This window comes from Planococcus citri, chromosome 2, assembly GCF_950023065.1.
Source record: "Planococcus citri chromosome 2, ihPlaCitr1.1, whole genome shotgun sequence".
Lineage (NCBI taxonomy): Eukaryota > Metazoa > Arthropoda > Insecta > Hemiptera > Pseudococcidae > Planococcus > Planococcus citri.
The window spans coordinates 20498817-20522893 of NC_088678.1; the positions used below are offsets into that span (position 1 = coordinate 20498817).

A 24077-nucleotide genomic window follows, 5' to 3' on the forward strand; every position below is an offset into this window, starting at 1 on the left:
CCAAAAAAGCTCGAAAAAGTAACCCAAAAAAAATGATAAAACGCGAGAAAATTATTTTGAAGCAAAAACAATCACCAAAAAAACACAAAAACAAACATTAAGAACAGATTAAAATGTTTTGTTTTCTTATTTCAAAAAATTGAACTATTTTGAAACTTTTTGGTGGAAAAATCAAAAGTTTTGAGCAATTTTTAGTAAAAAAGTAAGAAGACAGAAAAGCGAAACTCTGACAATTTTTTTAAACAAGAAGAACTTCTCGGAAATATGAGCCTTTGTGGAATTTTTGCGAAAAAAAAAACAATTTTTAGAAATTATACTAAAAAGCAGGAATTTTTAATGATTTTTGGCAAAAAGCAAGTCTTTGACAATTTCAGCAAAAAAGTAAAATCATCGGCAAAAACAAAAAAAAAAATACTTTTTGTCAATTTTTGGAAAAAAATCAAATTATGGATAATTTTTTGAAAAAAATAAAAATGTAAATCATCTTAAGCAATAATGCAGGAAAGCAAGAATTTGAATTTTTATCGAAAAGTAAAAATTTGAAAATTTTAGGCAAAAACCATCAACTTTTGAGAACTTTTTTGCATTGTTTAGGTAAAAAACAAGATTTTTTCTAATTTTTAAGCAGAACTTTTCAATTGCGAAGAAACAAAAATTTTTGGCCATTAATTTTTAGCAAAAATCAAGACTTTTGGACAATTTGTGGAAAAATTTAAGACTTTTTGGAATAATTTTTAAAAAAAAACCAAAAGTGACAATTTTTCTGAAAAACGAGGGTTTTTGTCAGTTTTTAAAAAAACGAGCTTTTTGAAAATAGTTGAAAAAAAAAAATGAAAATTTTTAAAAAAAAAGGTAGGACGTTTCTCAATTATTTGTAAAAAAATATGATACTTTTCTCAATCTTCAACTGAAAAATGAGACTTTTTCAATTTTTTGCTTAAAAAGCGAGACTTCTGGGTTTTTTAGAACAGATAGAGACATTTTTGGAATTTTTGCGAAAAAAACAATAATTTTTAGCAGGACATGAGACTACTAGGAAAAATTTGACAAACGGTGGGATTTTATGGTATTTTGGGAGTAGTTTTGCAAATTTTTCGCTAAATGATATCGTAAGTAATTTTTTTTGGTCCCAAAATGTATAAAAACGTTAAATTTTAGAAAATTTGGAAGAATATGTTATGAAAAATTAAGGATTTCCATGGCAAAGGGGCCTTGATCATTTTTTTGTTTTTTTTTTCATTTTCACAATTTTGAATATATTGATTTTTTTTTTTATTAATTTCACCATAAATAATCTGTGATATTGAAGTGTTCTTCCATGAAAAAAAAACTGTAGAAAAAAATGCCAAGCCTATTTGAACATGTAAAAATCAGTAAAAAAAAAAATGACTAAGGCCCTTTTTCCATTTAACCCCTCAATTATCACTTTTTCTTCAAAAGTGAACAATTTTTGCAATTTTTTCAAAGATCTTTTACTTTTTTTCACACTACTTTTTCTTGAAATGATGACTAAATTCACATGGTACTTTGTTACTTACATTACCTGTTAAATGCCCTAGCTTAATGAGAAGAAATTCCCACGAAACTATTAGCTCCACTGCTCCCCCCCCCACTTTTCCTATTCAATTTTCAAAAAAACAGTCCAGTTTGACCAAAAAAAAAAAAATCAGGAGGTTGAAAATAACAACTTCTATGAATTTCCAGTCCGTCAATATGAAAAAAATCACATAGTTAGATCCTCCCTCCTTCCTTCCCTCTTCACTCGACCCCCAAATAATTTCAAATACGATCAACAAAATCAGTGTGTGAATTGAAATCCGTCCGGACGGTCCGGAAGGTGAAGGGAGGGGAGGGGAGGGGGAGAAGGACAAAAATACCAACTTTCAAAGTTTCAAAGGTTTTCACACGATAAATGGAAAAATTCCCACGAACGAAGTAATAAATCCGATTCGATTTTTAATAGAATTTTTCCTGTTTGGCACAAAAATCAAAAGAGGAGGAGGAAGACTGAAGAGGGAGAAGGGATTGAAAATTCCCAATTCCAAATGTTTTCAGGCTGACATGAAAATAAAGCAGTTTACATGATAACATAAAATCAACCTTTGATAAACATTTTTAGCCAAAAAATGATTCGTATTAAAAAAAAAATTGAGTTGCCACAATTTTGATTTGATCAATCCAGCTGAACTTACAATCTCTTCAAAGTTCTCCCTTCATTAAAAAAAATAAATAAAATAAACTATTGGCGATTTTTTTAATTATCATAAATTTCGTCACTGAATTTCATCGTAAGTTAATATGATTGCAAGGAAAAAATTAATGTCCAAGAAATTTAGAAAAAATAAGTCTTAAAAATTCAATTTAAAAAAAAACACAAACAAAAAAACAAATACATATTCAAGGACTAGAATTTTCCATGAAGAGGAAGAGAGTGGAGATGTGAGAAAAAGGGGCTCTCGTGACAAAATTTTTTAGACAGTAGAGTGTTTTTTGGCAACATTTTCCAAACAGCATAATTATTTCATCAGACATCAACCAGATTCTGAGTTTAAAAAAAGGAAGAGGAAAAGATGAAAACACTCCAATAACACCGACATTTTCAAATTTATTCAACCATTTTCCGGCATAATAACGCACAAAATGCCAGATAATGAAAATAAAATACGAAAATCGTTCAAAAAGTGACCCCTCCAAACGACATTTCGAATATCGACATTTTCAATGATGATAATATCAAATCGATATTACTGAGAAATTGATTGGAAAAAATCCGAGAAAAACGTCAAATCCAAGCACTCGGAACAGATCACATAACAATTTCGTCCATACAGTATCAGTATCTCCTTTAAATTCGAAGAAAACTCGCGCATACGATATCTCATTTCTCGGAAACCAGAACGACAGATTCTATTTTAAAAACAATGTTATCGATCACAAAAATCCATCATTCGTTTTACAATACTTTGTACACATTCCTCGAAACACTTTTTTAACAACTAAAACACAATACAAAAACTACCTTCAGAAGGGAGGGGCACTCGAATCGGATACACGATGCTTCGACTCCAGCAACAACTCCTCGATGAGGACATTGGACAAAAGAGGAGGAGGCGTTCAACCGAAAATCTTACCAAAGTGACAGAATTTCCAGCTTTTTTGAGCGCTTCGACGGCCGTACCGTGAGGTACGTTGACCACAGACGTATTGTTAACTTTGACAATGATGTCGTTAACCTGTAAGCGTCCATCGGTGGCCGCAGCTCCACCCGGGATCAGCTTGGTAATATAGATATCCGTTTCATCTCCGATGTGCGGATTATCGGTACCGCCAGCGATACTGAAACCCAATCCGGGCCCGGCCTTTTCCAGCATGATTTCTTCGAATTCCCATTCCGAAGGACCACCGTTAACCTGAGCAAAATCAATGGATTAATCATCTAGATCATATTTTTATACCAAGAAGCAAAATTCATCCACTTACCAATGAACTGTCAGTCTGGTGAAGAGCTGAGTTAGCCTGTGAACAGAAAAATACCCAGAGTTAGCGATACGAGTAGATTTTGATGATTCGACAGCGTTGTTGTTGTTATTACTATCGAGCAGACGACTCACTTTTTCTAAATTTTGCCAAGACGACGTTTTTCTAATAAATAAACCGTGAGAAGAAGGTCGCTTCTTCCTTCTCAAAGACATGATTCGTACTACGTTAACCCTTTCGCATAAACACTCAGTACACGTAGTACTCGCTTTACACCATATTTAAATTTACATTTCACCCAATTACCGATTAATCGCCTATATCCAGACACTTCTCGCGTTAGTGAATTACCTACTCTACGTACGCATTAGATAAGGCTAGCCGAAGATAAGCCCGCAAATACCGCGTACTATAAATTACACCTCGCACCTAAGTAAACCACTATAAAAATCGATACAGAAAATTGTCAAAAACATAATTTTTTTCCAATGATAACGCCAACAAACACACACAAATACTTCGCCGTCGACATAATATTACTAAAATGTAAACTTTACTTGCGTGTAAACGCCTAATCATATACGTCGTAAGATTTTTTAGCTCCTAAGACACACCCACCTGTTGCCCCGCAGTAAATAGAACGCAACGACAAACCCAACACAGGTATCGGCTTTCGAGCCGGTTTCACCGTTTCATCGGCGAACCGATGACGTCGTACACGTGTACACCGATGACGTCAGCAGTCGACAAGAAATGAGCATACCTGAATGTGTACGAGCAAGATGGAATAGGCGGTAAAATTATACATAGTTTCGGTTTCGGCGTCCATAGTAACCGAACAATCATACCATGTAACTTGTAAGTGAAACAAGTGCAGCTGGTACTGGTAGTTTACATTTCGAGTACTGTGAACCTAATGAATCATCCGGGGAACCACGGGAACCAACGTCGTCGCCGGAAGTGATCGGTGCACAGATGTGGAGGGAAAGGAAGGGAAAGACGAGGGTGGGAATTTGAAAAAAAAAAATTCCAACAGTCACACAACAACACGTGATAAGTGTACGAGGTTTGATTACTATGCAATATGCATACTTCTTGACTTTATTGGAGATCTTCCAAAAACAGCAAATGGATCGGAAATTATCGGCAAATTTCAGCGAACTCTTGAACTGGTTCAGTATTGAGTAGGGTCTAGTTTGACCTTCGATATTAAAATCCATTCGTTGGGTATTCTTTCTCGGAATTACGAAGAATTTTTCTGAAATTTTACAAGTTGGTTGGAAAAAATTTATGGTAGATGAGCGCTTTGAAGCTCTAGACTTGAGGGGTAGAAGAACACTAAACTTTCACCACCAACTGATCCCTCTGAGAAGCTAGAAGCATCTGTGAAAACTTTTATCAAGATGATCTTCATTGAGAGTTGAGAGATACTTTTGTCGGAGGCTCACAAGGGATAGGAATTTTGTCAGCTCGTCATCTTCGATTTGGCTGAAATTTGGCTCACTGAAAGTTCATGTTGCTCACACTTCAGAACCAAAGTTTCAAACGGCCGAAGTCGATTACAACGTTTTCTGGAGTCATTCCAGTGTGCTGGAGAAAAACTTACTTCTACTGGAGGCTTCAGATTGACACGAAAATTGTTGTAATTGATGTGGGGGGGGGGGTCGACTTATGCTAAGATCAAAATTTCAGCTGCCGAAGTTGATTACAGAGCGCTTTCTGGAGCGATTCCAGTGTGGTGGAGAAAAAACAAGCTTCAGATCGTCTTGAAAGTGGTCGCAGTCAATTCGAAAGGTCGACTTTTGTATTCAAACCAAATTTCAGATTTTTATCTCGTGGTTTAAATTACCATTTTTATGAAAACCTTGTCAGTAAATTGACCACTTCAGCCATTTTCACTAATTTGCCAAAATTCCAAAAATCAATTTCGGCAACTGAAAATTTGGCGCTGAGGAGTAGGTGACAGGAACTTTCAGTGAGCCAAATTTCAGCCAAATCGGAGATATTTTTGAGGAAAAAAAACATGTTTTTTTTAAAAGGAAAGTTCAGCTTTTGTACAGCATTGAGACTCGAGAGTTTTTTTTCATCCTACCCAATTTCATTCAACTTTTCTGACTTCGAAAAAAAAATTAAAAATTCGTTTTTGAACTTCCCCACTTTCCCCTCCGCCACAAATTGAGCCCAAGGTGTCTTCAAAAAAAAACTTAAAATCAAGATTCAGCATTTTTGAACGACTTCTTAAAATTTATACATGATCATGGGCACATTTTTTCTCAGATTTGTTTCTTCCTTTCTCTTGAATACATAATGCACTCCCCCAAAAATTTCAGAGTAATTTTTAAAATTTTAACCCTTCACCCCGCCCAAATGCATATTCAACATTTAGCTAGGATAAATTCTAATTACGTACGTGTCTATATTACGTACTTTTAATGAATGATCAATACTTGTTCAAAAAAATTGCAGGTTTCTAAATCCAAGAACGTTCTCATAACTCGTAGGACCTTTACAGGCACCCTGTGTCTGTGACGCAAAAAAAAAAACAACTTTCGTAGCTTTTCAAAAGACGTTGAAATTAAGTTTCAAATTTCATTCTGGATTCGTCCTATTTTCCACATACACTTTATGTAGTTGCCAAGATTGATTTTTCGATTTTTGGAGAATTTTATAAAATTCCAAAATGGCAATATTCCGATATTTTCACATTTTTTAATGGAAACTTTTTCATTAAAAATGATGAAACCCAAATACATATGAAGTCAACATCGACATTTTCAAGAGGAATTCCAACATTTTCAGTCATTTTAGAACCTCCAGTGTGACTCTCAATTTTTTTGAAATTTTCAAATTTCTCCACGAGGACTTGACAATTAATTTGGGAAGCTAAAAATCAAATTCAAGCAAATATTTAACGATTTAATCCTCAATTGCGTGATTTCCATGCAGACACCTCGAGAGAGCTTCATGAATTATGATCATATTTTGCTGGTTTAGGGATGGTACTCAATTTTTCAAAAAAAAAAAAAAAAACAACGCTAGTAACCTAAAAAGTTTGAAAAATTAACCCAAAAAGTGACCAATCGCGAGCAAAGTATTTTAATACGGAAGAATCTGAACTTTTCTTACAATATATGTACTAGTTAGTCAATTTTGGCAATTTTTGGCAAGAAGCAATACTTTTAAAATTGCTAAAAAGCTAGAACTTTTTTTCTGCACAAAACAGAGAATTCTTTGCAATTTTCGACAAAATTGAGAATAAGCACGAATTGTCGACAATTACTGGCAAAAAATTTCGGTTAAAAAGTGAGACTTTGTTTTGGAAGAAATACTGTCATTTGCATCAATTTGAAAAAATGTCAATTTTATAAATTTTTTACCCCATAGGTAAATAAATTCAGGTAAAAAAAAAACACATACTGGAGATTTTCTTCTGGAAATCGTCCCAATTGTGAATCAATTTGTCGAACATGCTTGAAGTAGTAAGTCAAAACTAGATTTTTAATAGCCAGCCCCAATTAATTTTCGCGCGTTTTGAAGAAATAGGATTCAAAAATTTTGAAAAAATTGAAAACTGCGCCAGGGGCTTTAGAATTTTTAGAAATGTTCTGAAAATTTTTTCACCTCATGATACAGATTGAAAAACACTTCAGATTGGTAATCGCTCCAATTGCAAATAGACTCATTGAACAGATCGAAAATGAGCCAAAACTTCATTTTATAGCTTCCCAAATCAATCTCCACTCTTTCTAGGGAAATTAAACAATTCTGGGAAAATCGAAAATCGCGTTAGAGGCTCCAGAACGACTGGTAATTGTAGAGATTCGATTTCCATAATTTTATAATGGAAAACTATATTCAAAAAAGAAAAAAAGTCAAGTTTCCAAAATCTTTTGGATTTTCGAAAATTTTCAAAAAAATGAAAAATGAATTCATACAGCTATTTTAGTGTTTGGAGAGGGAGGGGGGGGGGGGTAGGACACCGCGAGTGGTTTTCTTGTCGGACGATTTTCGGTTAACAGGGTGTTCAATAAGCTCTCAGATCTAAGAAACCAAGAGACAAGTTTTCTTCAAAATGAAAAATATTGCCCTTCCCCTCCCCTCACAACTGTTTCTTCAACAAAAATCTGATTATTCCACAAAGATAGGAAAAATTGTGAATTTTTCGAACAATTGGCGTCTTCAATCCAAAATCTACAGGATCCTAAGACCCAAGGATTACTTCTTTTTAATCACCTATTTATACTCAATCTCCTTCAGTGGACACTTTGAAAATTCAAAATATTCGCAATAATTTTGGGATTATTAAAAAAAAAATCTTCATGTACATTCATTTTCAACCTTTTTTCTCTCTCAAAATGTTGAAATACATAAATATTTCAATCAAATAGATAAGATCTGGAAAATTCATTCTTTTATAGTCCATTTTTTTCAAAAATCAAAAAAAAATTATCTAAGTAGTAGCATTTGTATTTATTTTCCCTCCATTTTATTCCTTTATCGTGATTTTAATTCATGTTCGGTTTTACAAAATACTTAACTTTTAATCCACAATTTTGAAGCATTTTTCTCCAATTAAACTCAAACATAATCTTTTTTCAATAAAATTGGCGAATTCAACGAGAAAATTCAAGAAACTAATTACGCACAATTTTCTAAAAAATTCAAATTTTTTGCAAACAGGTTCAATTTTTAAACGTCGAAAAAGACCTAAAATTATCTCGGAGTTATTACTTTTCAGTTTTCACTCTTCCTTATTTTATTAAATGTGACCACATTCGTATTTTTGAATTGAATTTCTGAATTTCAACTCCCTGATTTCTCAGTTATATAAAAATTCCACCAGTTTTTCCAGCCTTGAAAGATAAATGGGAGATGTCAGAGAGGAAGAGGGAACGAAACAATACAATCTTCCGCTAACCATAATTTTTTTGATCAATTTTTTTGTAACCACATCAAACGACAAAACATGAAAATCAACGTCATTCTATAGCACCACGAGACTCCTATTCTCTCCTTCCTCGAACCTATAAACCAGTTAACCTATCTGTTAATAAAGTTGCCTATCTGATTCGCCGTAAAAACGTGCCACAGGCGTTAATAAAAAATAACTCAAGCGAGTGCCTTTATACTATAGACTACTATTCCAACCCATAAACAACGTCGTCGTCGGTCGTCGCGATGCCAAGACACACAGGGATGGTTTTCTCAACCACCCGAACGCAATACGAACACAATCAAGCATCACATTGTCGTATATACTTACAAGTATGTCATCTTCGTTGGACACGTTACTCTGCCAGCTATCCGAGATATCAATCTGAAACGACAATAAGGTAGATTAATTTCGAGCATTTTCACGTCTATATCGGTTTTTAGGGCTCATACACATCAGACAACGAAACACTATTTATGCAAGCTGGTTACAATTCTGCAGGCCTTCTGTTCGTATAAATGACTATTTTTGACGTACAGTACACAGTTGAGAGAGTACACGCACACCCACCTTACTAATAGTACGATTTTTCGACAAATTACGACTCGTATACGACACATCGACCAGCGAATAAAATCGCAGCACTTTCTCTTTACTCATTACGGTTAGTATTGCCTCGCAATCGCAATCGTAAACGTGACGCATTTCAGCACATTTGGCCAGATAAACCGCGAAAATCACACAAACAAATCAATAGCTTGGTATAGTTGGTATAGCCATAGCCTATACGAGTATCGTAGTATAGACGATGAGACGCGTCGTGGTATATACGAAAAGCTTTAAATGATAAGCCAACAGAAGAGAGCTAGCGGGGGTGGGGCGGGGGGGGGGCGAAAATGACGTCAAATAATGTTGTGCCTGGTACACGACGGTTTTCCATAAATCATGTTCGCGTACTCGTAGTCGCAGCACAACCTTTCGGCAAATCCGCCCCCTCTTGTAACTGTTCTTTATTCATTAGCAAAACTCTCCTCGTATTTCTAGTCTTAATTAAATACCCGGCTTAGTAAGTTACGAGCTAATACCCCATTTAGCTTACATGATTATCGACGACGTGATGATGGTTCAACGTCAAATCCGATCTTTGCAGGTTGATGAAATCCACGTCGTCGTCGATGATCGGCTGAGGAGGTGACGGAGGCGGTGGTAATTCTTCATCTTTGTACAACTTTTTCTGCTGCAAAAAAAAAGCATACAAACAATTCGAATGTCATTCAAACGTATCGTTAAAGAAGAAAAGCTGTCATCGAGTATGTAGCTAGCTAGCTAGCTACAGCTACAGCTACACACAGTTATATAGACTGTAACATCGTTAATTTTTCACAAAAAGAAAAACTATAATACGAGTATATAAAACTCCATAGTCCAGGGACGTTTAATACGAATTTTTCATGACTAAGCGAAATTTTTCTACACTCGCCGCAATTTTGTCACATAATTATCGTTCGTGCTAAAAACATAAAAGGAATGGTCCTTAAAGATTACCACGTCTATTCCCTTCGCCCTGATTCTTCACCTTATCCATCTCGCTCGCTTTATCAACTCGATGACTTGTTGTGTTTGCCCCTCTCACCTCCACATACCCACCAACCCTACAGTGTCGCATTATCATTATAAACAACGACATCCAGCTCAAACGAGCAAGCTGAGGTGTGCCTTGTTACTACTACATATTCGTGTATACGCTCAACACACCGCACACCTAGCCCTGCCTCTATTACGAAATTATCTCAATTTTTTCCTCTTCCTTTCGCCTTCCTTCATTAACAAGCACGGTTGCTGGCTTTTTCCCCCTCCTCTTCCTCCCTTATTTCTCCAACGAGAACACCGTTGCCAAGCATTTACGCGCGTATAACTCTCTAAAGAGAGCTGCAAAGGTGTACAGCTTTGTAGGTATGTGTGTAGGTGAACAAAGGTTCGAGTTACACGACGACTCGACTACTATCCCCATGTAAACTGATTCCAAATCACGCGACTGGATTTTCACGTGCGTTTGTGTACTTTACCTAGTTTTCAGGCTCTGTGTCAGCACTAGTGAGTACACGTTGCACGCGAAAAAAAAGGAACGAAATTAGACGTTACGTTGCTAGAATCGTTATTATAATATAATTTGTCCACGAGAGAGTCAGAATAGAGAGGGAAGGAGGCGCGAGGGCAGAAGTCGCGTAAAATCAAAGGCTGTTGCAGAATGCACATTTAGGTGCACGTGCCTACAGCAAACCTTGAACGCATATAGGTAACTCATTCCCTCTCCTCTCCTCAAAATGCGTCGAACATTACATATTTCTACACGAAAAAGGAGTTCGTAGAAAATTACGAGTCTATTTTTTAAATTTGTAGGTATGTAGACTGTAGAGAAAAAAATTCATCTTGGCCTTCATGTCAGTATGAAAACAGGCTGTGTCTATTATTTTGTGGCAAGTCATTTTCTTCAACTTTTCCAGGTTTTCCAGACAAATTTTCCGGACCATTTTTTCAAATTTTCTATACTTTTACCTCATATTTTTGATACTTTAATTGAAGAAGAAGTTGCGGGGGGGGGGGGTATTTTTTCATAAGTTTCTCATCAAATTGTGTACTTCGTCGGATGACGAAAAAATAGCAAAAAAAAAGTTTGAAGCAGTAAACTTCAGTTTAGTAATAAGTTTATTTTCATTTTCAATTTTTGGAGGTCTCAAATGGAAAATTTTTATTTCGAGATGTCTAAAAATGAGGGTTTTTAAATGCAAGTTTGTAGTTTATTTTTTGGTTTTTCAAATTTCAGAATTTGAAAAGAGGTGGTTTTTAAGGAAGTTAATTTTGGAAAAGGAAACAGAACAGGCTCGAGCGAAAGCTTCTGAAACTTAGTATTTCGAGAGGCTTTTTGTGAGAAATTTATTTTTTGGCTTTGAAAATTGATTTTTTTAGAAATTTCCATCTTGATTTTGAAAAAGAAAAGAAAATTAGCTCGAGTGAAGCGAAGGCCCAATTTTGAGTTTACAGCCTCCGATTTTGCTCAAAATATTTTTGTAAGATCCTTACAATATGGGGAAAGAAGGAAAATGATATTACAGCATCCCCCTTCCATCACTCTTGAGGCAGAACTGGCAGATGGGGTTGGATTACGTGGACAGTATTTTTGCATGTTAACATACCTACTTCTTGCAATTTCGTTGTGTTTTTTTTTTCAGAAATTATCCAATCATTATTGCTGAAATCCTAATAACCTGCATGTAACACGATTTTTCCCCTTTTCAGCAGTTTTTTGGGGTAAATGGAGGCTTTGGAGAGATAAACTAAAAAAAAATGAGTCGATATTCGTATTCAGCGCTCCCAAAAACCTATTAAATCATATGTCACACAATTTTTTGATTATGCAGTATAATTCGGAGAAGCAATACGAAGGGGGGGGGGAGTTAGAGAAACCGAATTAAAAAGAGAAGTTTATAGTCATAATCAGCGTTTTCGAAAAGTGTAAAACGATATGTCACATGATATTTGAAATGTTTTTTTTTTCTACATTTTGACCAAAGTTTTGTAGCTTTGTAGTTTGTACCCCCCCTCCTCATCAAAAAACGTTCTTAGTGATAATTAGTTGTATCAGAAAAATGCATGCTTTCTGGATTTTTTTTCAAATTTTTAAATTCTCGTAGCTCTTAAAGGTCAACTGGATAAATGAGCTTTTGAAAAAAAGTTTAACTTTGAACTTTCAACATTTTTGACACCATTCTCGAACATCGCAAAAACTTCAAACTTGGGCATCAACAAATCCCACCCCATTTGGTCCAAGGAGAGTGGGGGGATCGGCGAATAGTGATTTTCATTTTTTCCTAATGAATAAAATTTGAAGAAAAAAAAATAGTTAACCCTCTCAATGGATATTTTTGGTCCATCAACGGAACGAGAAGGGCTAAATCATTCGTTAAAATTTCAAACGAGATTGAGCTTTAATAAACAGCTAATTCAAAACTTTTTTTTTTATTAGAATCGTTTTATGGAAGACCGAAAAACTGGCTCAACTTTTGATACACGAATCCTTCAAGACCTACAAAAGAACGAGTCATTCACGAACGATTAAATGAATTGAATATCTGAATCACTTCATCACGAACAAAACACCAGGTAAATTTTCATTACACACATTTTTGTAGATATCTCACTCCATGAAAATCGTCCATGAATGACCGAACCACCAAAAATATGCCTCAGAAAATTCTCATTTGAATTTGTTTATGCTTATGTAAGAAAATCGTTCGCGAACGATAGGATGATTTTTCGAAATGAACGCTTTACGCACGACTGAACGTTTCAAAGAACGAATCTTTCAACATTTTTGAGAATGTACATTGCACAAAAATCGTTCGCGAACGACGTGGTGATTTTTATTATTACCTATTTTAGTGGAAAGGAACGCTTTACCAAGAACGAATACTTGAACATTTTCAAATTCAAACATACGTGCACAAGAATAGTTCGCGAACGATAGAGTGATTCTATTGAAATGAACTCTTAAAGAACGATTGAAAATGTCAAAAAACGAATTCATACCGCTAATTGAATAATTAGATCAATTTTTCAAACAAGTCGTCCATAAACGATAAAACTGTTGGACACGAAATGAGCGAGTCGTTCGCGAACGATAGAATGAACCGGATGCTCACTAACATTTGAATCACTTTGACGAATGCACTTGGAAGATTTCAGTTTGAAATACATATTTTCGAATCTCTCACGTGAAAATCATTCGCGAACGACCAAGTCATTTTTGTTAATGAATGATGTTCGAGCAACTGAATCTTTGGAAGAACGAGAAAAAATATATTTTATTCATTTAAATTATCATTTTCATTATTCAATATTCATCCAAGATTGAATGACTCGTTTGAATATTTTTATGCTCGATGTACAAAAATCGTTCGCGAACGACAAAGTAATCTATAGAAATGAACGCTTCACGAACGAATCTAAACGTTTTAAAGAACGAATTCACACAACTTTTATTCATTAGAAGTATCTACCATATTCACAGAAGATTGAATAAATAGGTATGTAGATCAATTCTTGAGACAAGTCGTTCACAAACGACAAAATCAACAGAATATTCACGAACACTCGAATCATTTTCCACTTTCACCAATACATCGAAAAATTTTCAACTTGAAACATTTCTGAGCTGATTGCATGACAATCGTTCGCGAACGATTGAGTCATTTTTCAGAAATGAATCATTCACACGAACGACCGAATGTTTCGAAAAAACGAATTTCAACTCTTATTCATTAATAAATTATTGGAATGGTCATAATTCGCAAAGCATTGATTGACTTGGGCGGACATTTCAAACGAGTCGTTCACGAACGAAAAACTATTGGGCATGTAACGAGCGAATCGTTCGCGAACGACCAAACCAAAATGTATGCTCGCAAGCACTGGAATCATTTCACGAATGCACATTAGTGAAATTTTCAATCGGAATATTTTTTAGCTCATTGTATAAAACTTGAAAGTCGTTCGCGAATGATTCATTTAGAAATTCCAGAATTACAATATTCTAAATCGATTCGATCAAAAAAAAAAAAAATAATAAACGACCGAATTGCTGTTTCAAAAAGTTTAGATGAATGATTTAATGATTCATCCAAAGTACATTCTGCACGTGCTAGGAGCAGAAAAAACTGGTCCAAAAGCATGCAAAATGATCTTCCAATTTATTGAAACCGCCCCTCCCCTTCCCCTTCCCCTTCCCCTTCCATTTCCCCAAAAATACAAAAACACTCACCTGCGTAAAACTCGAATGATGGTCATTGGTAATGATTGTGGGCTGATCAAAAAGGGCCTGAGTCAATGGCAGTAACGACCCTCTTAGCTCAGAATTTATCTGTAACAAACAAAACAAAAAACATCAAACAATATTATAAAAAACTAGGGCAAACTAGATCATCATTTTTTCTTCTCCACAGACAGCACAGCACGTAAAATGCACCCTCGCCTCGCTGTTAGACTTTAATTTAGCCAGAATAGGTAAAGCGAGTATACCTACCACTACGGGTTCGAAGATACCGGAAATATTCTACGTTTAGAATATCGAGGCGAAATTATCCTCTCGAATGGTACCTTCGCTTATCGTAACATTCCGTTATTGCGAATTACACGCCGTATATATTTCCTTTATGGCGTATTTGCGACTGAAACGAGACTCTCAACATTATCTCTCGGAGCAATTTTTCGCGTCGTCTACTTCGATACAGTAGCAAATGTTACGTTTTAGCTCGGGCTGCTCGAGCTCGTCGACTGACTCAAATTCCACACACACACAGTTTCCTTTTCTCGATCGTTGATTACCGAATTCCCTTCAGCGACAGAAACGCTTCAATATCGAAACTTCGTTTACGTTTCGGCACTTAGCAGCGATCCTTGCACACAGATTACGTCTTCATTAAATAAGTATCTATATTTTCCGCTCTTCTGACTGCGCGAATTTTCAAACAACTAAACATTGCAACTCCATTAAACCTCCTCGGAGACATCTCGTTTACTTTGAAGTCTCTCAAGACTGCATCGGTCGTATAATAATCATCGTCGTCATCGCAGCAATCGCAAATACCCTTACCAAACTCTATAATACTCTCGCAAAAGAAATCAATTTTTACGCGAACATATTCTCTCGTCACACCCTCACCCCCCCCCCACAACTCGCCGCATCTCTCATCGAGAAAAAGTCTTTATAGACGACGCGACACAGCCTTCGATTCGTTTAATGGCACCATTTACAATAGCGATAAAAAAAAAGAGAAAAAGCCCGCAAAAAAAAGTGAATATCAATAACGTCATATTCGCAGCTATTATTCCTACCCCAATCGGAAATTCTGTTACGGTTTCCAAAGAGATCGATACCAGTGTCGCAAAAGGGACTGACTTAATTACCGCCGCATTCATTAACCGAATATTAAAAGCCTTTAATTTAAATTCCTTTGAAACTGATCTAAATTTATGACCAAATTACCATCGTTGTACGTATACGAGTATTTCGCAACTCTACGCACGAAACGAGGGAGAGAAAAAAAAAATCACAAAATCGCGCGCACAACTTCTCTTCCCCCACTTCTACCCTGTCTTTTGTCATTCTACGAGTTCTAGATCGGTCGAGCTTGATTTTCAAAAGATGTAACGTCGAGATTCGCTTTTAATTATGAAAATTGAATGGAAATCTTGTACTTTCATCTAGCTCCATTTCAACTTTTGGCCCACAATTTAAACGCCAAACATATCTGTAGCTAAGATAGCGTGCTTTCGTTGAATTATTCAAAGCATCGCGCTTCGTCAAGGAAAAAAAAATATCCACGTGAAAGTAATTCGAAACAAGATTTTACAACGCGAGCATTAATTTCGAAAGCATTTTTTTTTCGTGTTTATTCTACCTACGTTACCTGCTTGCCATTCATCGATATATGTTTTAAAATCACCTTTAGAAAATTATCCTAATAACGTGCCGACCGAGTAAAGGTCGAAACAGAATATTGAGACACGATTTAAAATTTAACATCTTCAAAAAGAGCGAAAGCGAAATTTGTGAGCTTTGCCATGAAGTGTTCGTGTCCCTTCTTTTTTCTGCAGTTCATTCGATGAAATTGAAATTAATTGGAATATTATAAAACAATGCAAGAAGAATGGGTAATGGTCATCGCGCATTTGCAAAAAATGCAACAAGGTTTGAACTCAATTTTTTCCAAGCAAGAAAAGAAAACACCTAAAACATGATCACTTGAAGTGAAAAATGTTTGAAATTGCGTCAAAAATTTTAGAAAAACAAAAACAAAATCACAAAAAATGTTCTTTTTTTGATTTTGAACAAATCCCATTTCTATGGCCAAAATTCAGCTATCTTATTCGTCAGTGCTATGTTTTGGTTTAAAATTTTAAAAAATTCGACTAATTTTGCAACTTTTTCATACAAAAGCGAAATTATCATTGGCAAAAAAAAACTACTTTTTTTTTAACAATTTCTGACAGAAAAAAAAAACATTTTGGGTGATTCTTGAAAAAAAAAAATGAATTTTTGTAAAAAAGCAAGAAACAAGAGTGCAAGATTATGACAAGTTTAGAAAAAAAAATAGGACTTGGACCAAAAATAATACCGATTTGTTCGCAATTTCTATCAAAAAAAAAACTTCACAATTTTTGAAAAAATGTAAGACTTTTGTAATTTTTTTCAAAAAATTTAGCCGGTTTGCTAAAAGCAAATAGTTTTGTCATTTTTGAAAAAAAAGTGAGAATTTTCCAGAATTTTTGGCAAAACGCAAGCTTTTGACAATTTTAGCAAAAGGAAAAAATTTTTGTCAATTTTTGACAAAAAAGCTAAAATTTTGTACAATTGTTTGAAAACAGGGAGATTTTTTGAAATTCATGGGAAAAAAGTGCAATTTTTTAGCAACTATTGACAAAACAGATACCTTTAGCAATTTTGCTCAAAAAAAGCGACAATTTTGAACAAATTTTGAACATCAAAAGTGAGATATTTTGGAATTTTCTGCAAAAAGCAAAAATCATTAGGTAGCGATTTTTCTAAAAACCAAAAAATTTTGTAAATTTTTAGAACAACGAAAATTCTGTAAATTTTTGAAACAACAAAAATTTTGCCAATTTTTAAAACAACGAAAATTTTATCAATTTTTGTCAAAAAAAAGTAAAACTTGGACAATTTTAGCAAAAAACAGCTTTTTTTGGCAATTCCGGCAAAAACTTGAACTTTTGGGCAATTTGTAAAAAAAAAAAGAAGACTTTAAAATGGTGAAATTTTTTAGCAACTTTGCTAGAAAGCGACATACTTTGACAATTTCTTGGGAGTTATTGGCAAAAAAATTACACTTTTTGGCAAATTTTTCTTGAAAAAGCGAGACTCTTTGGACTTTACTTTTTGAAAATTTTTGACAAAACAATACTTTTGGATCATTTTAGGAATTTTCTGCGAAAAAGCGACAGTTTGTAGCAGTTTACATGGCAAAAACCGAGACTGAAAATTTTGTAAATTTTCGGACCACGTATTTTTCTCTCGATTTTTTGAAATTGGCATTAAGAATCAAAAAATTGGCACCACAGTGTTCCAAAAAATATTTCCCCAGTTTCAGGAATGATATCTTGCAATATTTTGGCTCAATTAATGCGAAATATGTATTTGCAAAGAAAAAATTTTCAAAACACGAATTTATCCAAAAATGAACGATTTGCAAATTTTTAATCGCTCAGTAGAACTCTAAAAATGGTCTTGTATTTTGACGAAAATAGAGTAGATCGTTGCAGAAAATTTCAAATACTTTCATTTGGGACAAGGCTATTTTCCTCAAAACAGTGTGGAATTGTGACAGGAGCGAAAAACTCACGATTTTTTCGAAAATGCCCTTTTTTTGACGGCCCATTTCTCCCTTCCAGAGACACCTTCGGAGCTGAAATTTTTTCAGAGATACTTTCAACACAAAATGAAGGTCTTTGTTGAATTTGGTCAAAATTCGACGACTTTTTTTTTGAGATGATCCACCCTAAGGCACGTACGAGTGCATAGATCATTGAGCATCTATCTCCGAGTCCTTGGATTCAGAATAAAAGCCAAGCATTTTTCCAAGGGAAGGGCAAAGCCAAATTTTCAATGAGTGTGAAAAGCCGAAACTTTTTGAAAAAAATCAGCTCACGAAACCAAAAAAACCTCTTATTTTTGTACGTTTTAAATCAGTTTATTTTCCGCTCGAGTAAGGCATCAGCCCCTCACACTCCCCTCAGCTCATCCACACGTTTGCATTCAAACCCAAACTCAAATTTCGACCACAAATAAACCTCTCACCCCTACAAAAAAAATCAAATAACGAATAAAAAACTCGAACACATAAAAATACATCTCAATAATGAAAACACCATCATCTCCATTTCTACCCATCACGCAAATACCCGAATTCGAATTCGAATCCGAGCTCGATCTCCAACCCTTCGCTCCCTTCTTACTTCACCTCTTGCGAACAAAATTTTCTATATAATTAAACTGTTGCTTTGAAAACGAACGAACGAACGGACTGACGGACGGACAGACGATTATGTGAAAGTCGAAGTACCTAAAGCTCAATGTTTCGTATCTGCCTTTGAAAAACTTTACTCTCTCATCGCGACCCATTACTTGTTGATTTTTTCTTCGGGCGAAAATGGCATCCAACGGGATACCTTTTATACAAAATACCAACTCACTCGAGCGTATCGTTAACTTTCTCGTAAAAAGCTATAAAATCACATCGTGTATTCGTTTCTTTAGGATTAAATCGGATAAAAAAACACCTCGATAATAGTTTTCTACTACATATAAGAGGGTGTACCGTAGTACTCGTAACAGAGACAGAGAGAAAGATTCGCGAATATACAGCATCACGTTGATGTTACTCGTAGTATGTACATCCATGATACGGGTTCATAATACATAAGAGTATACACCAGATTATAAGGGGGGTATAAAACCTGCAGCTCCAACTTTAGCTTCGTATGTACGAGCCAAAAAGAGGTTGTTTGTTGTGTTTTTCGCCCGAATAATAGTACATTACATTACTAGATTAATAACGTGGGTGATTATGAACGAGTGCAAAGTTACTGCGCGAGTCGAAGACGAGCGCTGTAACTTTGCACGAGTTCATAATCACACACTTTATTAATCGCGTAATGTAAGGTGCTTTACATAATAAACACTCGTAACCTCACCATTTTACACTTCTGTTGTTTAGATGCAAAAAATGTGCGTCTATGAGTGACCAAACTTCACCAGTTCACCGGTTAAATTATGTCCAAACGTAACGCGTACGTAATGAGGAGTTTCGCGGTGTTGCCACATAACACCACGTACATAATACGGCTATTATGTACGTGTTTGACCCGGCATTAGGTCGCTCATAATGACGTACATTTTGCATCTAGCGACAGAGGTGTAATGATGAGATTACGAGTGTGTATTACGTAATAGTATATTATGCAACTAGGGAGATAAAGTGCGTGATTACAAACGAGTGCTAAATACAACACGAGGCGTAGCCGAGTGTTGTATCTCACTCGTTTATGATCGCGTACTCTATCTTCCTAATTGAATAATATATTTTACATATAACATACATATGATACTTATCAGTACAACGTTGTTGTGAGGTGCAAAAATGACTGCCGCCTGCCGCAGATTGTGGGAATACCTACTAATACATACGTTTTGTTTTGAATTCAACTAAATTTTAATGAACATGTGAAGATAATTTTCAAAAGAGGTTTCATTTACCTAAACATTTATCGTGAATGTACATACGATTTTACTATCAAAACTCAACAATTCTAAAGTGAAATGTATTTTGTGACCGTATCGTTCACCATTGTCGAATATTCATTTTAAGTAATTCACGCACGTCAAAATTCACTAATTAAATCACAATTATTTACTACAATGGTCTGAAGTTCGATTCACCGATTCGGTTGCATCGAATATTCATTTTAAGTAATTCACGCACGTCAAAATTCACTAAATAAATCACAATTATTTACTACAATGGTCAGAAGTTCGATTCACCGATTCAGTTTGCAACCTCAAACCTGTAACATGTGGCTGTACCTAGTTGTTAAGCTGAACGGCCGACGCGACGTACGTACGGTCCGATAACGTGTTTACATTATACATGCTACGAAAGTAACGCGTTACCTACTCGCAGATAAATTATGTAGCCGAAATTATATAAGGAATACGAACGGAAGGGCGAGGTGGGAGGGGGAGGAGGATGGTTCTCCATTTTTGCTGAATTTTTTTTTGGGGTGTTGGGGCAACGCGTTCTTTCGTAGCAGTATAATGTAAACATAGCAGTGTTGCCAAATCGCAAAATTTTAGATTATCTCCCTAGGGAGTATCCAAAATTTAGATTACCTCCCGGATAGAGATTCATTCCTCTTCTTATTTACTCGCTCAGAATGTTCCAGTTTTTGCATCGAATAACAACGTTGTAATGATACGTATTATATGTATGTTATATGTAAAATATATTATGTAAGGGGGTTTGTTAAGTCGTATTTTAGCAGATTTACGTGTACGTATCCTCTGTACATATACGACGTATATCGTACACTAAGTCTCTTCCTCCATCTCCATTTCTCTCTCCTTCGTGTTTCGTCTTTATTCTTTCGCATGTATTACGCACATTTACTCACACACACATATGTATTCATCTCGTTTAATCCAACAAACTTTACTGGGCGTAAAATTTCACATCACATCAGTTCGCAAATTACTCGATTCGGGTAACTTGAGACCTTTTATGTGTCGTATTTACTCGAGGGTCATTTCGTGTCAAATCACCGAGATTTTTGTACTCGAGGTCGACGATTTTTTCCCAATCAGGATAGACCTCGATGAGAGATGAAAAATGGCGCAAACTGAAGTTCTCAAAGTGCATTTGTGGGGGGTAATAGGAATGCTCAAAATATACTGCGAGAAATAGGAATATTGTAAAGTTTGAGCGAGGTTTACTTGAAAACTACGAAATGGAGCGAATTCGGAACTTTCGCCAGTTTGTAGGGCCATTGAAGGGCTTTTAAAAGATGTAGTGAAAATCAGTGTTGCCCCTTTTTCAAGCGCTCAAAATTGGATGGAAAAGTTAAAAAATGATATTTCTCCATCTTATGCACACGCTCAAAAATTCTGAAAAAATTACCTCAAAACCTCCTGCAAAAAATTAAAAACAACCGAAAATGTAAAAAATTAAATAAGAATCGTTTGCCCAGAAACATTCAAACGGTGCTTTGGAGGGGAGAAGAGGATTGGTTCAATTATTTGAACGCCAAGAAAGGTAACTGTTTAAACGTTTCAAGTGGCTGAGGGTGAGGAGGGAGGGGAAGTTTTCAAGATTAATTCGTTAAAATGTCGATCTTCCCTTCAAGTCTGACCCAAATTTCAATTTTCAAAAATTCGTCAAAAATAATTGAAAAATGAATTTTGATATCAGAAATTTTGGCTGGAGATTCGAAAACATTGACAAAAAGAAATAATAAAAAGAAACTTCGAAAGAAAAGAACTTTGATTTAAAATTTTTTTTAAAAAAGTAAAACTGGAAATTTCGACGAAAACAGGACTTTTTAATGGCAGTTTAAAGCCAGAAACAGGACTTTTCAACAATTTTACCTGGAAATGGGGCATTCATTTGGCAATTTTGACGAAAAAGGATTTTTTAGGCAGCTAAAGCAAGAGTCAATATCTTAAGAATTTTGAATTTTGGTAGAAATGAGACTTTTTGACAACTTTGACAAGAAAACGGGACCCTTTTCGGCAATTTTGGCAAAAACAGCACATTTTGACAGCTTTACAAAAAAAAGAGCATTTTAGACAATTTTGGCTTAAATTGCGACTTTTTGACAATTTTGACAAAAATTATAACTTTGTCAATTTGGGAGAAAAATAATACTTTCGGACAATTTGGGCTCTAAATGGGACTTTAAGACTATTTTAAGGGGAAAACAGAACTTCTTTCAGAAATTTTGAAAAAAAAGTACTTGTTTGAAAATTTTAGTAAAAAACAGCATTTTTCAACAATTTTGTAAAAAAACGAGCTTTTGACATTTTTGAACAAAATTGGGACTTTTTGACAATTTTGGAATGTCACAAGAAAACAGAACTTCCTTCAGAAATGTTGAAAAAAAGTACTTGTTTGGAAATTTTAATTTTAGTAAAAAACACCATTTTTTTACAATTTAAAAAAAAACCGATATTTTGACATTTTTGGCCAAAATTGTGACTTTTTGACAATTTTGGAATGTCACAAGAAAACAGAACCTCTTTCGGCAGTTTTGGAAAAAAGTAGGGCTACTTGTTTGGAAATTTTGGCAAAAAATAGCATTTTTTAACAACTTTACAAAAAAGAACGAGCTTTTGACATTTTTGGCCAAAATTGGGACTTTTGATAATTTTAGGGAAAATGAGCACTTCTTTGACAATTTTGACAAGAAAACATGACCTTTTTGGCAATTTTGACCAAAAAAAAATAGCACTTTTTAACAACTATACAAAAAAAAGGGGGGATTTAGACAATTTAGGTAAAACATGGTGCTTCTTGACGATTTCGACAAAAAATGAAACATTTTGACAATTTTGACAAAACCGGGGACTTTTTGACAATTTTGACTAAAAAACAGGACCTCTTTCGGCAATTTTGGCAAAAAAAAACAGCACTTGCTAACAACTTCACAAAAAAATGAGCTTTAGACAATCTTGCAAAAAAATGGGGCTTTTTGACAATTTTGGCTAAAAATTAAGTTTTTTTGTCACTTTCAACAATGCAGGAAACTTTTTACAATATTTTGACAAGAACATAAGGATCTTTTTCGGCAATTTTGGCAAAAAACAGCACTACCTAAACATTTACCCCGGTACCCCAAAAAGGCTTTCGTTAAGTATGGAAAAAATTGAGACCTTTTGACAATTTTGACAAGAAATCAGAACCTTGGGCAATTTTGGTAAAAACAAAAGTTCTTTGGCAAGTTTGCAAAAAATTGAATTTCAACTTTCTAACAAAAATGGGACATTTTTTGGAAATTCTGGAGAAAACATGAATTTTTTGGCAGTTCTGACAGAATTGGAATTTTTTTTGTAGTTCATGGCAAAGAACAGGTTTTTTTGCATTTCGATAAAAAAAAAAAACGGATAATTTTTTGTAATTTGACAATTTTGAAAAAAAAAACAGAAAGCAAAATTGAATTCTTTTGAATGGTAAAAACGCATGAATTTTTCAACAATTTCAGCAAAAATTAAGATTTTTTGGCAATTTTTATTGTAGAATGACTTTTTAACAATGTTGATCAAAAGCAGGACACACGAGCAAAAAGTAGGACAGAAGCACGGAATGAAAGCAGCCCCATACATCAATCCACGAACTTTTATACCGGGGAATTTAATTCATGAAGCAACAGAACTAGACAAGGGGAAGAGAGGTGAGCACGGTTGTGAGACATTATCAAAATTGGTGATCTTCTTTACCAGGTGACCAAGAATAATGAGTTTGGAATAACAATCGAGAAATTGTGCTTTCGAATTATTGTTTCAAAGCAAAATGAAAGATTATTTCGTGTTTCATTGAAACAATCACTCAAACGCCCATTTTTTACACGATTATTTAATAATCCAATTTTCATAATAGGAATTTGCTCTCTGTTTTGATAATATCGAAATCCCGTATTCTTGGTCACCCGGTATGATGTGACGATCGAAAGAATGACAACAAGAAATCGAGTAAAATCTCAAGTTTCACAGAATAACCGATTAATTAAACAGAAAATTTTACAAAATTTCTCAATTATTTTGAAGTGAAAATTTCAAATACTCTTTACATTACTACAAATTTTTCAGAAGGGCAGAATTCCTCGAATTTTTCCAGTTTTCCATCGCCGACCCAAAGTACAAAAAGCTCGGCGATTTGACATGGGATGAGCTTCAAAAAAACGACACATGCGTCGTCGTCTGTCCTTCTGGTTAACTTACCTACACCTACTACACGCTCGACAAAAAAAAACCACATTCCATACCCAAAAGACAGAGGTAAGTGAACCTGTATAGTGTATGTGTTGGTTTTTTGTTTTATTACCG

General features: G+C 34.8%; 1 protein-coding gene across 5 annotated transcripts in view; it reads right to left on the minus strand.

Annotated features, from left to right (window-relative positions):
* The window catches only part of dlg1 (discs large 1), a 91367-nt gene that overhangs the window by 16939 nt on the left and 50351 nt on the right, over positions 1-24077 (minus strand). For 4 of the 5 annotated variants that reach the window (XM_065348925.1, XM_065348926.1, XM_065348923.1 and 1 more), the window contains 5 exons: positions 14229-14327; positions 9510-9647; positions 8741-8794; positions 3481-3516; positions 3132-3410 (listed from right to left, as the gene is read on the minus strand). In XM_065348925.1, the coding sequence (XP_065204997.1) occupies positions 3132-3410; positions 3481-3516; positions 8741-8794; positions 9510-9647; positions 14229-14327 (606 nt within the window). Of the gene's footprint in view, positions 1-3131; positions 3411-3480; positions 3517-3611; positions 4028-8740; positions 8795-9509; positions 9648-14228; positions 14328-24077 lie in introns of those variants that run through there. The other variant, XM_065348927.1, reaches the window with a different exon arrangement.